Source organism: Rhinopithecus bieti, unplaced genomic scaffold, assembly GCF_001698545.2.
Source record: "Rhinopithecus bieti isolate Rb0 unplaced genomic scaffold, ASM169854v2 scaffold_36553, whole genome shotgun sequence".
Lineage (NCBI taxonomy): Eukaryota > Metazoa > Chordata > Mammalia > Primates > Cercopithecidae > Rhinopithecus > Rhinopithecus bieti.
The window spans coordinates 115,112-128,821 of record NW_016815774.1 but is presented as its reverse complement, the minus strand read 5'-3'; the positions used below and the strand labels follow the sequence as shown (position 1 = coordinate 128,821).

Here is a 13,710-nt window from a genome sequence, read left to right as displayed (position 1 = left end):
TGGATAACCAAGAGAATTGTTAACTTAAAAGCATTAATTTGCTTTGCTTTTGGTCGGGGGGGTGGGTGTTTGGTGGTGGTGGGGGGGGTGGCAGCAGTGGTTAAAAGACCTAATCCTGGCATAGGGCTCAGGTTACAGCTGAATGAAAAGGTCTCTCGGCCTCCAGGGAAACTTGTCCCCAGGGCTGGCTCCAGGAGAGCCAGCCTGGCCGTTTAGTTTACCTGGTAGTTTTCTCTCCTTGTTAGGGATAGAGTTTTGATAAAGTCATGCATTTAGAATTTCCAAGTAACCCCATCCCTGGGACTGAGAGCGTTCGTGTGGTGGCAAACAGTGTCTCTCTGTCTCGGTGTGTCTCTCCGGGTCTCTGTCTGGGTGTATGTGTCTCTTTCTTTCCCCCACCCTTCTCTTCCTCTTTAATGTGGCTGTTTCCTCTCCTCCCCGCTTCCCTGGGCTCCTGTGGCCAGCTCTTACAGTGAGGGGACTGTTCCTCCTAGCCCCTCCCTCCAAAATATGAAATGAAAACCATAACCGTGTCAGTGGGTAAGGGTGGCCCCGTGGCCAGCCTGTGCCCCATCCAGGCCACACTGGAGAGAGGGAGAGTCCCCACTCAGAACCTAATCTTTAGTCATTCCCTCTAAGCCCACCCCCCATTTTTCCAGAAGGTGGAGAAGAGGGTGGACTGCTTAGAAATTCCTCAGGAATCCCTTTGACCTCTCTTCTCTCATGACATGTCTCAGAGGTGGGGAAAGCCTCAGGGTGGGAGAGTACAGAGACTCTTCCCTGTTTTCAACCCCTTCCTTCTCATCTCCTTGAGTCTCTGCAGGGTGGAATAAGAGAAAGGGGACTGGAAGACACTAAGGCCAGAATTACTGCAGGCAGAGAAAGAAGACAGTCATCAGCAGCCCTCAAATGAGATTGTTTTCTGAAATCTTCAGGAATCTGAGAGCATGAGAACCGGTTTGAGATGTGAGCAGCTGGGACCTGTTGTAAAAGAAGCTGGTCCTGGGTGTGAGTTTGGGAATGTGAAGTGTGCATTCACACACACGTGAATGTGTATGCATGACTCAGGGCGGGTGTGTGTGTGTGAAGTTCTCTGGTGAGAGAAAAAAGGAAGTGGGGCAATGTGCGTTTTGTTTTAGTTGGAGAAGTAAAGAAGTGGAGTGGCTTGGTCCAGTGCCTTGAACTGAGAACAGGGGAGGGGAACAAAGGGCTTCAGACCTTTTGAGAAGATGGAGCTGGAAGAGCTTGCCGCCTGATCCCACTCAGTCCTTGCCCCCAGCTCTGGTCCCCAAATGTCAGGGTGTGGGCCTCCTTTGACGTCCCATATCCCTAGCACATGACCACTTATAAGAAAGAGTCCCTGTCAGGGCTGGAAACTGCAGAGCTGCTCTGAGGCTGGCAGTGCCCGTAAGAGGCCCAGACCTGGGGACAGCTTCTTCAGCTCAGAAGACTAGAGTCTGGAAACAGAAGGACTGCTGGGCCTTGGGTATAGAAGAGAAACAACGGTCAACCCAGAGACGTTTGGGGGGTACAGGAGCTAGTCACCTGGGCTAAGAACGGACAGAGACTCCCCTCCCCCACCAGCCACTTGACACTGGACTGACTACTCTCCTGTTCCCATGCCCACCCAATGCCAGCCTCAAGTGGCACCAGAGATATAGAGGTATATGGTGCCAGTGGGTTTAGGCAAATGCAGACCCTGAGGATTTGAGCCTTGGAGGAAATCACTGAAATCCCTCTCCTCACTTGTGAAATATCAGTAGGGTTCCTTGCAGCCCTGAGATTCTGCACATCTCACTGAAATCCTTCCTGCTGAAGGCAGAAGGCGCCGGGCCTCCACAGGTTACTCCCCCAAATCTCAGGCCCTCTCCTCCCTGGATGCTGGTCCACTTCTGCCTGCCTCATGAGGCTAGGTCACTTGGATACTCTTCCTTTCTTCCCCCATCCCAGTTTCCTGGAACCCCAAGTAGCTGATAGTTCTTACTGTGTCCATAAAGTGGGTATTTATCCCTGGAAATAGCCCCTGAAGAACACATGTGTGTTTCTGCATGTGTGTATCTAACAAAGTTGGGAAGTGGAGCTGAAATATCTGTGTTATGGGAACTGAATATTCTTGGAGCTGGGCCCCAGGATTCCATATGTTTCTAGCTCTGAGACTAGCTGTCTGTATTCTGCCCTAGCCTAGACATGTCCCCCTGCAGATCAAGCACTGCTTTGTAGTTGCTGTTAGATGCTGTGCTTTGGCTGCACAAATGGGATGATGACCCCTATATAGGGCACAGTGGTCCTTGCTCTTACCTCTGGTTTTCCCTGTGCTATAACCCTAGCCCTAGAGAGCTGTGGGGTTTGGATTTCTGAGCCCTACACCAGGGGCTCTTCAGGTCTGGTCACTGCTGGTAACAAGCTGAGGAAAGACCTGGGCTGGAGGGAAGATCCAGGATAAGGAAACACATCTAAGGAATCCCTCCGAAAGGGGGGAAAAGGGGGGAGTATCGGGATATGTGGGCACTAGGGGGAGGGCTAGGGAAGGGGAGTGCTTGAAGGGTAGACCCTGGGGAGCAGGTTTACAGAGAGGACGTTTTTACAAGTTTCTAATTATATTTATTTGGAGTTTTCCTCTGGCGGTTTGAAGCTGTTAACAGCAGGAACCTGTATCCCTGGTGTTTGTTTTTGTTTCTAACCAGCTGCTTGGCCCCAGCATAGTGAATCCAAGGGCAGGCAACACCTGCCCACTGCTGTACCGCCCACCCTTTCCTTATTGCAACTGTGTCTGCACCCTCCCTGCCCACTACTCAGCCCTGCTCTCTTCTGCTGCTCCCATGCCCAAAGCCTCAGAGCATCTGCATTCCCACTGCTGATTTCCTCCCTGGATCATCCACATTTCAGCTTCTTCTGCTCCATGGTTATGTACTGGATGCATGCTTCATGCTGAACTAAGTGCTGAGTTGGAGTTGGGGGAGGTACACTAATGACTAAGGCGTGGATTCCTCCCTCAAGTGCTTAGAGAAGACAGTGGGTAGTGAGACAGCACTGGACTGGGAGTTCGAAGACCTGGACCCTGCTGTACACTAGCTATTTGCTCTTTCCTGAGGTATCCTCACTGGGCTTCAGTTTCCTCTTCTATTCAATGAGAGAGGACAGTTTGAAGACCAAGTGAACCAACCTGAATGAAAACACTGTACACTTAGTGAAATTATACAAATCTGAAATGAGTTTTTTTTTTTTTTTTTTGAGACGGAGTCTAGCTCTGTCTCCCAGGCTGGACTGCAGTGGCCGGATCTCAGCTCACTGCAAGCTCCGCCTCCTGGGTTTCCACCATTCTCCTGCCTCAGCCTCCCGAGTAGCTGGGACTACAGGCGCCCGCCACCTCGCCCAGCTAGTTTTTTTTTTTTTTTTTTTTGTATTTTTTAGTAGAGACGGGGTTTCACCGTGTTAGCCAGGATGGTCTTGATCTCCTGACCTCATGATCCGCCCGTCTCGGCCTCCCAAAGTGTTGGGATTACAGGCTTAAGCCACTGCACCCGGCCTGAGTTTTTTTTTTTTAATTAGTTTAGAGAGATAATATTACTAATTACAAAACCAGAACCTACCTATGCCCACTGCCTGCCTCCCTGCCCCTCACTCTACAATGTTCTGTTCTTCCCCCACTTCACTACCCATCCTCTAAAAGCTTCTGATTCAGGGTTGTTGATTTTGTCCATACTGAAAGGGAGAAAATTCTTGTCCAATTAAGGTTACATTCAAATGATCAAGGAGCTAGATTAAGGGTAAGGCAGGACATCAGAGAGAAACTCATCAGGGTCCCCAGTAAGTGACAAGCTTTTGAGGTTCAGACCCCCTTCCCTTCAAATCACCAAACACCAGCAGCTTTTCTTGGCTGTTCAGTTGAGCAGGCTAAGCCTGAGTGAGAGGAGAAGATACTGTTTTTAAAAGGAGAAAGTGCTCTGTCTCCTCCTTGGAATCAACAGGTGGTTATTTGTGTGGTTTTCTGGACTTTCTCTAGGCCACCCTCATCCTTGCATAAGCTTTTTCTAGACTGAGGATGGGCTCAGGCTCTAGCCTGAGGTCACAGTGCCTTGGCCAGTCCCAAACTGGGAAGACAGCCTGGTACTCCAGGCTCTGCCAATCTCCCTGGTTGCTATTTTGACCTGGAGGTAGAGCAGATATGCACAGGTGTGGGTACATGTGCACATGCTGTGGGTTAGGATATCATGGCCCAAGGTTGGGCTGGTTTTATTTTGGATGTTACTTAGATGTAGCAACTTAGAGGTGAGAATGAGGGAACTCACCAGGGGCAAGCAGTGGAATGCCTGTCTCAGGTGCCCCATCACTGGATGTTAGTTAGCATGGAGGCTGAGGAACATGTGTTGAAGGGGATGCTCTGAAAAGATCCCTGTAGCAGTCCCACATGTCTGAAGACCCTGAGACCCTATGACTCATTGGTCCCAGTCTCTTCTGGCCCCAGCACTCATCATATGGATACCTTTAAGTGGGTGCTACCCTTCTGTGAGTTTAGTTTCCTCTCTCCCTACTCTTCACTTGAGACTAAACTTCCTGGGACTTCCTCCACCTAGAACAGTTGTGGGATCACAGAGAGTAAAGAAGTGAGATTTTTCTCTGAGGTAACATAGAGCAGAAGGGATGCCACAGATAGAGACCTCATCTACTCACTACTAACACATCCATGTCTCCATCCACTCGCCTATCTGTTTAACAAATATTTACTAAGTGCCTTCAATGTAGAATTCATCTCTTGTTCACTGCCAAATCCCCAGCACCTAGCATAGTGCTTCACATGTTGGAGGTGCTCAATAACTATTTATTGAGTGAGTGAATGAATGCTGAGCTCTATTCCAGTTGCTGCGTGGGTTTCAAAGCTTTAGGAGCCATGGCCTCAAGGAGCTTACTGCTTCAGTAGGAAAATTATACACATGAATTAAAAGTTAAATAATGGTAGAAGGCAGCATATGAGGTATCACAAGCCTGGGATTGATCAGGTGACCAGAGAGCCTGATAGTAAGTCTTAGGGGTAAGGAGAAAGAGTAGATCAGAGAAGGCTGGTAGTGTCATAGGGAGTGTCCCAGCAGAGGCACCTGAACTCAGTCCTCAAGGATGTTCAAGGAGAGGAAAACAGCAGAGTGCGGTACACACACCATATATCCTGGGCTAGCGTGGCTGGGCTGAGGATGTCACAGCCATGTGGGTGGGTACATTAGGGCTCTAGGCACGCTGTTTCTGTCTCACTGGGCCACCAAATTTGCCCACAATTACTCCCTCCCCTGTGGGTGGTAAGGTAATAATTCCTGTGGTAATGGGAAGGTGGGGGTGGACTCTACCTAGGGGGTGTGCTTGTCCACAGCCCGCATCCCTGCTCATTTCCATTTGTTACTGTTCCTGAGCTGGGCCTGGGCAAACTTGTGAAGTAGATGAAGTATTTACTCGGGAATCCCACTGCTTCCCTTTTAGGGTACACCTGTCCATCTTCAGAATCTTTGACTACTTAGAATTTTAGGGTACACCTGCCCATCTTCAGAATCTTAGGACTACTTGTATTATAATAATCCACCCTTTCTGGTCTGACCCTCTGACTCTCATATCCCGTACCCCATCCTACCCTTCCTACCTACATTTAGGAGAGTTTATGGAGTGCTCTGCTAGGCACTAAAGCAAATTCAGAAGAAATGGCAGATGGTGCTGGGAAAAGCTGCTGTAGTTACAGACTTGTGCCTTTGTGCCAGGACAGGGTGAGGCAGGGAGGTCTTAGCTTGTCTATGGTATCTCTGCAGCCACCACTCTTCCCCACCTCAACTTTGGTTCCAATGCATGGCCTGAAGTAGGGGTGGGATCTCCCTAGTCTTCAAAAAGAATTGCAGAGGACAGCTTTTGGGTTCCCAACTGGCCTCTCACCCATTTCACCCACATTCTTTGGGCCGTTCCCAGCCCAAAGGGAGAGTAAGCAGTGGGGATGTGTCTCCCCAAATCCTCCCCACTAACACATGCTCACTGGTGCTGCATTTCCCCACACCAGGCCTGAAATGGGGCTTTGATAGGGAAAGGGAGTTCAGAAAGAATACAAAGAGAAGGTTGGAGAGAAGGAATAATAGTAGCAAACCTTGGCTAGGCATGGTGACTCACACCTGTAATACCAGCACTTTGGGAGGCTGACACGAGAGGGTCGCTCAAATCCAGGAGTTCGAGACCAGCTTGGGCAACATAGCAAGACTCTGCCCCTAAAAATAATTTTTAAAAATTGGCTGAGCATGATGCCACGCATATATAGTTCCAGTTACTCAGTAGGCTGAGGTGGTAGGATCACTTGAGCCCAGGATTTCAAGGTTGCAGTGAGCTATGTTCATGCCATTGCATTCCAGCCTGGACAAACAGAGCAAGACCCTGTCTCTGTTTCAGAAAGAAAAAAAAAAATAAGGCCGGGAGCAGTGGCTCAAGCCTGTAATCCCAGCACTTTGGGAGGCCGAGACGGGCAGATCACGAGGTCAGGAGATCGAGACCATCCTGGCTAACACGGTGAAACCCTGTCTCTACTAAAACTACAAAAAACTAGCCGGGCGACGTGGCGGGCGCCTGTAGTCCCAGCTACTCGGGAGGCTGAGGCAGGAGAATGGCGTAAACCCAGGAGGCGGAGCTTGCAGTGAGCTGAGATCCGGCCACAGCACTCCAGCCTGGGTGACAGAGCGAGACTCCGTCTCAAAAAAAAAAAATAAATAAAATAAATAAATAAATAAAAGCGCATAAGTGTCTCTGGGCCATGATTTATCCATGTCAGAGTGAGTCTGATAAAAGGTCACTGCTTCTACCTACATCTGAAGATTTATTTGCTTTAGCTAATAGTTCTTTGATCACTGATAAGGATAACGAGTTTTTCTNGCCTGGGCGCGAGACTCCGTCTCAAAAAAAAAAAAAAAAAAAAAAAAAAAATAGCAAACCTTTGTTGAGCACTTGCTGTACGCCCACACTGTGGTGCTAAATACTTGATGGGTAACTCACCTGATGTTCCTGGAAGCCCCATGGGAGGTACTATGATGAATGTTATTCCCACATACAGAGGAGGGAACAGGTAAGTTCAGAGGCTGGCCCAGGACCACACAGACACAGGTAGAGAAAGCAATTGAACTGACCATGTTGCTCCAGAACTTCTCTCTTAACTACTCTGTCATGTGGCTGCCCCTAATCTCTTCCCAGCTTGGGCAAATAGTTTATTTGCATTACCTGAGTTGGGAAAGGAAGACAGATAGTGGCCCCAGCCTCACCCTGGAGATCCTGATTCAGCTGGTCTAGGGGGCACCTGTACATTCACATTTTTTCAAAAGCCCCCAGGGAATTCCAGTGTGCAGCCCCAGGGTTGAGAACCGCTGGTTTAAACCAGTCCACACCCAGTAGCATCAACTGGTTTTCCAGCTAGTAACACCTGCATCCTGAGAGAACAGACTAAGATGAGACTGTGCTGTGAGTGTTGAAGGGTCCTTGCAAGGACAAATTCTAGGTGGGCATGTATGGAAGGAGGGAGCTCTGGAAGAATGACTGGTAGAAGGAGGAGATACTGGGTATAATTTGGGGCCCTCTTTCACAGCTTTGTCTTAGGTCTGTTCTGCTTGGAAAGACTCCAACCAAACGTTGAAGGGACATCTTCCTCAGCAGGTACCCAGCCAAGTGAGGAAAGCTGAATATGCTTCAAAGTATTAGCAGAGCAATTCAGTGACAGCAGTAAATGAACTGAGGAAAACAGTCCCCTTGGACCAGGAACTCACCAGGAACGGGGCTTACAAGGAAGAGCTTTTGGGAAGAAAAATTTGAGCCAGAATGGGAAGCTGAGCATAGTGTAGCTGGAACGGAAAAGTGAGGAATCCATCTGCAATATGAATAATGAAAATATGCAAATGCATAGAAAGGAATAGGATGGTTAGATGTTGTAGAGGGAACAGGAAGAGATAATGTCTTCCAGAGCAGAGACTCTTTGCTGGAGAGGGATAAGCATTGTGAGCAGGGAGGTGAGGGAGAGGGGTTAGTTAGATGGTGGCAGAAGTCTGGCTGTAGGAGGGGTCTAAAGAATCTGGCCAGGTGTAGTGTAATCCCAGTGCCTGTAATCCCAGCACTTTGGGAGGCTGAGGCGGGCAGATCACTTGAGGTCAGGAGTTTGAGACCAGCCTGGCCAATGTGGCAAAACCATGTCTCTATTAAAAATACAAAAATTAGCCAAGTGTGGTGGCACGTGCCTGTAATCCCAGATACTCAGGAGGCTGAGGCAGAATAGCTTGAACCCAGGAGGCAGAGGTTGCAGTGAGCCAAGATCACACCACTACTGTACTCCAGCGTGGGTGACAGACTGAGACTTCGTCTCAAAAAAAAAAAAAAAAAAAAATCTGCTAGGAGGCCTGGTTTGTGGTGATCAGCATCAAGATCCAGTTTAGTACTGATGAGCACTGAATGGGAGGCAAAGGGAAGAACTGGGAGCCCATATAGTCTGACACAGTCTCTAGTGAAGCATCAGCTGATTCAGAGACAGTCACATACCTCTGATATGGCCAGGGGAGCAGTTCCAAACCAGTATCCATGCTGCTGGACCCAGGGAGTATCTCTTATTCAGAACTCCACAGCAGTGCTATCCTGTAGTGTGCTAATAGCAGTGCTAGTTCTGTGCTGTTGGAAATGTTCCATATCTATGCTTTCCACCATGGTAGCCACTAGCCACATGTAGCTATTGCGCATTTGGCCTGTGGCTAGTGCAACTGAGGAAGTGAATTTTAAATTAAATAACCACATGTGGCTAGTGGCTGTCATACTGTCCTAGAGCATCTATTGCCTGACCAGTGACTTAATACCATCTCAAGCTTCCTGTGTTGGGACCCTACTGTTTATTAGCCAGTTTACATAAATTATCCCATCAACTACTCACAGCCTCTCATAAAGAGGTATTATCATCCCCATTTTAAGGGGGAGGAGATAGAGAATAAGAAAACCACCCCTAGAGAAGGGCAGAGCTAGATTTGAATCTGGGACTGACTGGTTCCAATACTTATGATCGTTCTGTGATAGCACACTTCTTTGTATTGTTTTCTGTTCATCAGTTGCACAAACTGATTCTCCACAGAGCACCTTAGCATCTATGAGGACCCTCTTGCCCTTACCTATGAACTAGTCTTCCATGCCCTCTCTTCTCCATTCTTTCACTTTCGGATGACTTCCTGGGATGGGCCAGCAGGTAGACACCATGACTACGGAGCCCGAGCGAGGTGGAGAGTAAGTGTAGACAGAGGCTCCCAGCACTTAGAATCAACTGGTATGATGGTTGGCTGCAGAGGGGTTGAGGGGTAGAATGCAGAGCTGAACGGAAACCTGTGAGATTTGAGGCAGGGTGTTTGGGGATTTCAGTTCTCTTCTTAGGCCCAGGAAGCTTCAGAGTATAAAACCAGAGGACAGGTAATTGTCTCAAGCTAGGATTCTGGGTATCTACAAATTGGAGAGAATACTGGTTCATGCATCCATTCACTCAGTAAAAATAATCAGTCACTTAAGGATTTGGATTCAAAAAGGCTATAATGAGTCCTGAAAATCTGCATTTTAATAAAACCCAGGCAATTCTATGGCCTATAGATCACACTTGGATATCAAATTGTCTTGGTGTCAAATCTCATCTCCTTTCTCTGCTCAGTTGTGGGATCACAGGAGAGTAATGCCTCCCATTCAGTGCTCCCTCACTTGCAGGCTGCTACTTTAAGACACTATTTTGGGTTTCCCAGTTTACAACTGGAAGTAGTCTCTTTCTCCTCTGATTTGCCCTGTAACACAGGTTCTCAACCTTGACTACACATTAGAATAACTGGAAGAGCTTTAGAAAAATACTGATGGCCCAGCACCAGTCCAGGCTATTTGACCAGAATCTCTGGGGTTGCGGTTGGACATCTCCTAGGAGAGTTGACTCTGATGTGCAGGGTTGAGGACCCCCTCACCTTATCTCTCATGCCTTCAGGGCATGTGCCACATCCTGCTCCATGTTTTTGTTTCTCCTTTGGGCTAGGCTGAGTCACCTTTGAGCCTCCACAGCTATTATAGCGCCTTTCACAAACACACTCAATAAGGCGTTTTCAACTGAATAACACGTTTCTCTATTTCAGTTCAGATTTAAGGGCACCATAATATTGCCTCAGAAGTTGGAATCTTTTGCCCAAAGACTCTTTTCTACGTCCTTTCTTTTTTTTTTTTTTTTTTGAGATGGAGTCTCACCCTGTCGCCGAGGCTGGAGTGCAGTAGCGTGATCTCAGCTCACTGCAACCTCCACCTCCCTGGTTCAAGCGATTCTCCTGCCTCAGCCTCCTGAGTAGCTGGGATTACAGGCGCGCATCACCATGCCTGGCTAATTTTTGTATTTTTAGTAGATTTGTATTTTAGGGGTTTCATCATGTTGGTCAGGCTGGTCTCGAACTCCTGACCTCCTGATCCGCCCACCTCGGCCTCCCAAAGTGCTGGGATTACAGGCGTGAGCCACCGCGCCCAGCCTCATCTATGTCCTTTCTTAACCATCCTCTTTTTGCTAGATTGTGAGTGGCCTCTTCCTTCAAGTATAGCTCTGTGTATAGCACCAATTGTTAGAGCAAGGGCCAGGAGACAAAGGAACACTGGGGATTAGGGCCCAAAGGGCTGCACTTATTAGGCTTCAGGTAGCTGGTGCCAACCTCTGCCAGCTCTGGATGTCTCTACTGTTGGCAGCACAGGGGCCGAGGAAAATCATCCAGGATGGAACACTTTTCCTGTAAAGCTTCTTGGCTCCATGGTGGGCAAGTGGAAGCAGGCCTGGTCTCAAGCAGAATCATGAGACAGATGAAGATCCCTCAGATGCCCCATCTCCCTTTTTTCCTCCTTTACCAATGATTGCTGGACCCTGCCACCTTCCTAGAGGCCACTGTTCCCATGCCTTTCCCCTTAACCCTCCCTCTAAGCCTCGTCCGTAAACTCATTCACTTTAAGTTGATTATTCCTAATCAAGTTAAGTATACTACCCACTCTAAGGGTTTTTTTTGTTTGTTTTCAAATTTAACAAAGGAGTGTTTCGAATGATGGAGTTTTAGCTGTCACTGTGAATTAAGTATTTTGAGGGCAGTGGGGTTCTTTCTGAATCCCCAAAATCAGTGTCTGCCCACTCTGAAATCAGAGAGATGTGGGACAGCACCTGTTTCTGGAGGGGTCACTGCCTCTGTTTTAGAGAAGAGGGGATTCTGCCCTTGGAAGCCCACCTTCAAGACACCCCTTAAGGGGTGCCAACAGAGGTTCTCATGTGCCCCCTCTGCTCCCTGCCAGATGTGGATGAGTGTGTGGAAGGGACTGACAACTGCCACATCGATGCTATCTGCCAGAACACCCCGAGGTCATACAAGTGCATCTGCAAGTCTGGCTACACAGGGGATGGCAAACACTGCAAAGGTGAGGCTGGGAGGGCACCTGGAGGAGAGGGACCTGTGGAAGAGGGCAAATCAGTGCCACTGCCCTCAGTTGGCCACTCTCCATCACACCAAGGCTAGAAATTCCACTGGTCAAGTGGTAGGGGGGTGAGGCGGACAACTACATCTTCCCAGAGAGGGTGCCATTTTCTAATTTGCACAAAGGCACCATGCAGGCTAGCAGAGGTCCTGGTGGGGAGAGTTCACAGCCCACAACCCGGCTGGGGTGGGAGCATGAAAATCATGAGACTTAGGCCTGAGGTTCCCTAGCATTGGAACCTTTATCTTTAGACCCTTACACCACGTCCACAATGGATGGGAACAGAAAGTGTGCTTCAGAGGAAGTTCATAATGTAAACACATTTTCCTCTCATAATTAAATCAGTGCAAATTAAAGTAGCCTTGAGATACTAAATTTATGAGCTTCAGTGTTGGTGAGACTTTAGTGGACAGGGTACACTTGTTAATTCCTAGTTGCATTATAAATTGAAAAGTAATTTTGTAATACCTACCAGGAATCTTAAAAGGTATTTCCTTTGATCCAGAAATTTTACTCTTGAGAACTTACTCAAAGAAACAAAATAATAAATGGGAGATGTTCTTTGATGCATTATCTATGACGGTAAAATAAATGAAATAAGTCTAAATCTGTAACAATAGAGAAAAAAGAGTTATAAGAAGAGAAAAATAATATTCTGCAACCACGTACAGTGGTAATTAGAAAGACTGGAGACCTGAAAATGTTTATGACTTAGGTTTAAATGAAAACAGAAAAATGCTATAATGGCTTATAGGCTATGAACATTACTATGTAAACACAACAATAAGGCTGAGTCTGGGGGGTGGACAGTGGGTTCACAGGTGGGTTCAGCTGTCTCAGCTTCTCTTTGCCTACAGACGTGGATGAGTGCGAGCGAGAGGATAATGCAGGTTGTGTGCATGACTGTGTCAACATCCCTGGCAATTACCGGTGTACCTGCTATGATGGATTCCACCTGGCACATGACGGCCACAACTGTCTGGGTAAGCAAAGGAGAGGGGATTTGGTGGAGGGATGTCTTGTGGAGAAAGAGATCTTTTCAGCATTTCCTATTTCCCAGGGAAGGAGGAGCGAGTGATCAAAAAGAGCTACATTCACAAGAGAATAAGGTCAGCCTCCCCTTTGAGACTGGCCACTTGGGATGAAAAATCCTGCTGGATGAAAAACATTAGAGGAGAAGTTGCTATGAAATGCTCCTAGGGCAAGGGCCAGGAGATGGGAATAAGGGGTTTAGCCAGTGGTGAGGCATGGTAGGAAGCTGATTTGGCTCCACACAGGTATCTTGGTTCTGCTGCTTACTAGCCTTGGGTCTTGGGCAAATCAGCCAATCTCTGGAAATCTCAGCTTTCTCCTCTCTAAAATGGGGGTGGGACCAGGTGTGGTAGCTCATACCTGTAATCCCAGCACTTTGGGAGGCTGAGGCAGAACGATTGCTCGAGCCCGGGAGTTCAAGACAGGCCTGGGCAACATAGTGAGACCCTGTCTCTACAAAAAATAATAATAAAAATTAGTCGTGGTGGTGCACACTTGTAGTCCCAGCTACTTGGGAGCTCTTCCTTGGCTTGAGCCCAGGAAGTCGAGGCTGTAGTTAGCTGTGATTGTGTCAATCCTATCTCAAAAAATAACTAAAATAGAATGGGGTGGTAATAACTCACTCGAAGGCTGCTGTGCGGATCACCACAAGACAACATATGAAAAGAGCCCTGTACAATCCTTAGCACATAGTAGGAGCTCAGTAATGGGAAGAATGTTGTTGATGATGATGACAGGGCATCCCTATGCCCCAGGGAGTCTCTGACCCTTGCAGGCTTGTTTTCTCCCAGTTCTTCCTGCAATCTCCAGTCTCACCCTCTCCTCACTGATCTCCTTTGTCCCACGAGCTGGATCAGAGATAAGAGAATCTCTAAGGAACTGAACTCAACTTTGGTCTCTGTCATTTTGGAAAATTACTTTGAATGTTCCCCAAGTAGAAAAACTGAAGCTGATAGCAGAAAAGGATTTGAAGGCCGGGCGCAGTGACTCAAGCCTGTAATCCCAGCACTTTGGGAGGCCGAGATGGGCGGATCACGAGGTCAGGAGATCGAGACCATCCTGGCTAATACGGTGAAACCCCGTCTCTACTAAAAAATACAAAAAACTAGCTGGGCGAGGTGGCAGGTGCCTGTAGTCCCAGCTACTCGGGAGGCTGAGGCAGGAGAATGGCGTAAACCCAGGGGGCGG

At 48.0% G+C, this 13,710-nt stretch overlaps 1 protein-coding gene across 6 annotated transcripts in view; it reads left to right on the top strand.

Moving 5' to 3' along the window:
- Positions 1 to 13,710, top strand: part of SCUBE3 (signal peptide, CUB domain and EGF like domain containing 3) — a 42,722-nt gene that overhangs the window by 4,974 nt on the left and 24,038 nt on the right. For all 6 annotated transcript variants that reach the window (XR_001881745.1, XM_017853592.1, XM_017853595.1 and 3 more), the window contains exons 2-3: positions 11,311 to 11,433; positions 12,348 to 12,473. Coding sequence is in view for 5 of the 6 variants with exons in the window: in XM_017853592.1 (XP_017709081.1) it covers positions 11,311 to 11,433; positions 12,348 to 12,473 (249 nt within the window). In the remaining variant the exon portion in view is untranslated. The remainder of the gene's footprint in view (positions 1 to 11,310; positions 11,434 to 12,347; positions 12,474 to 13,710) is intronic.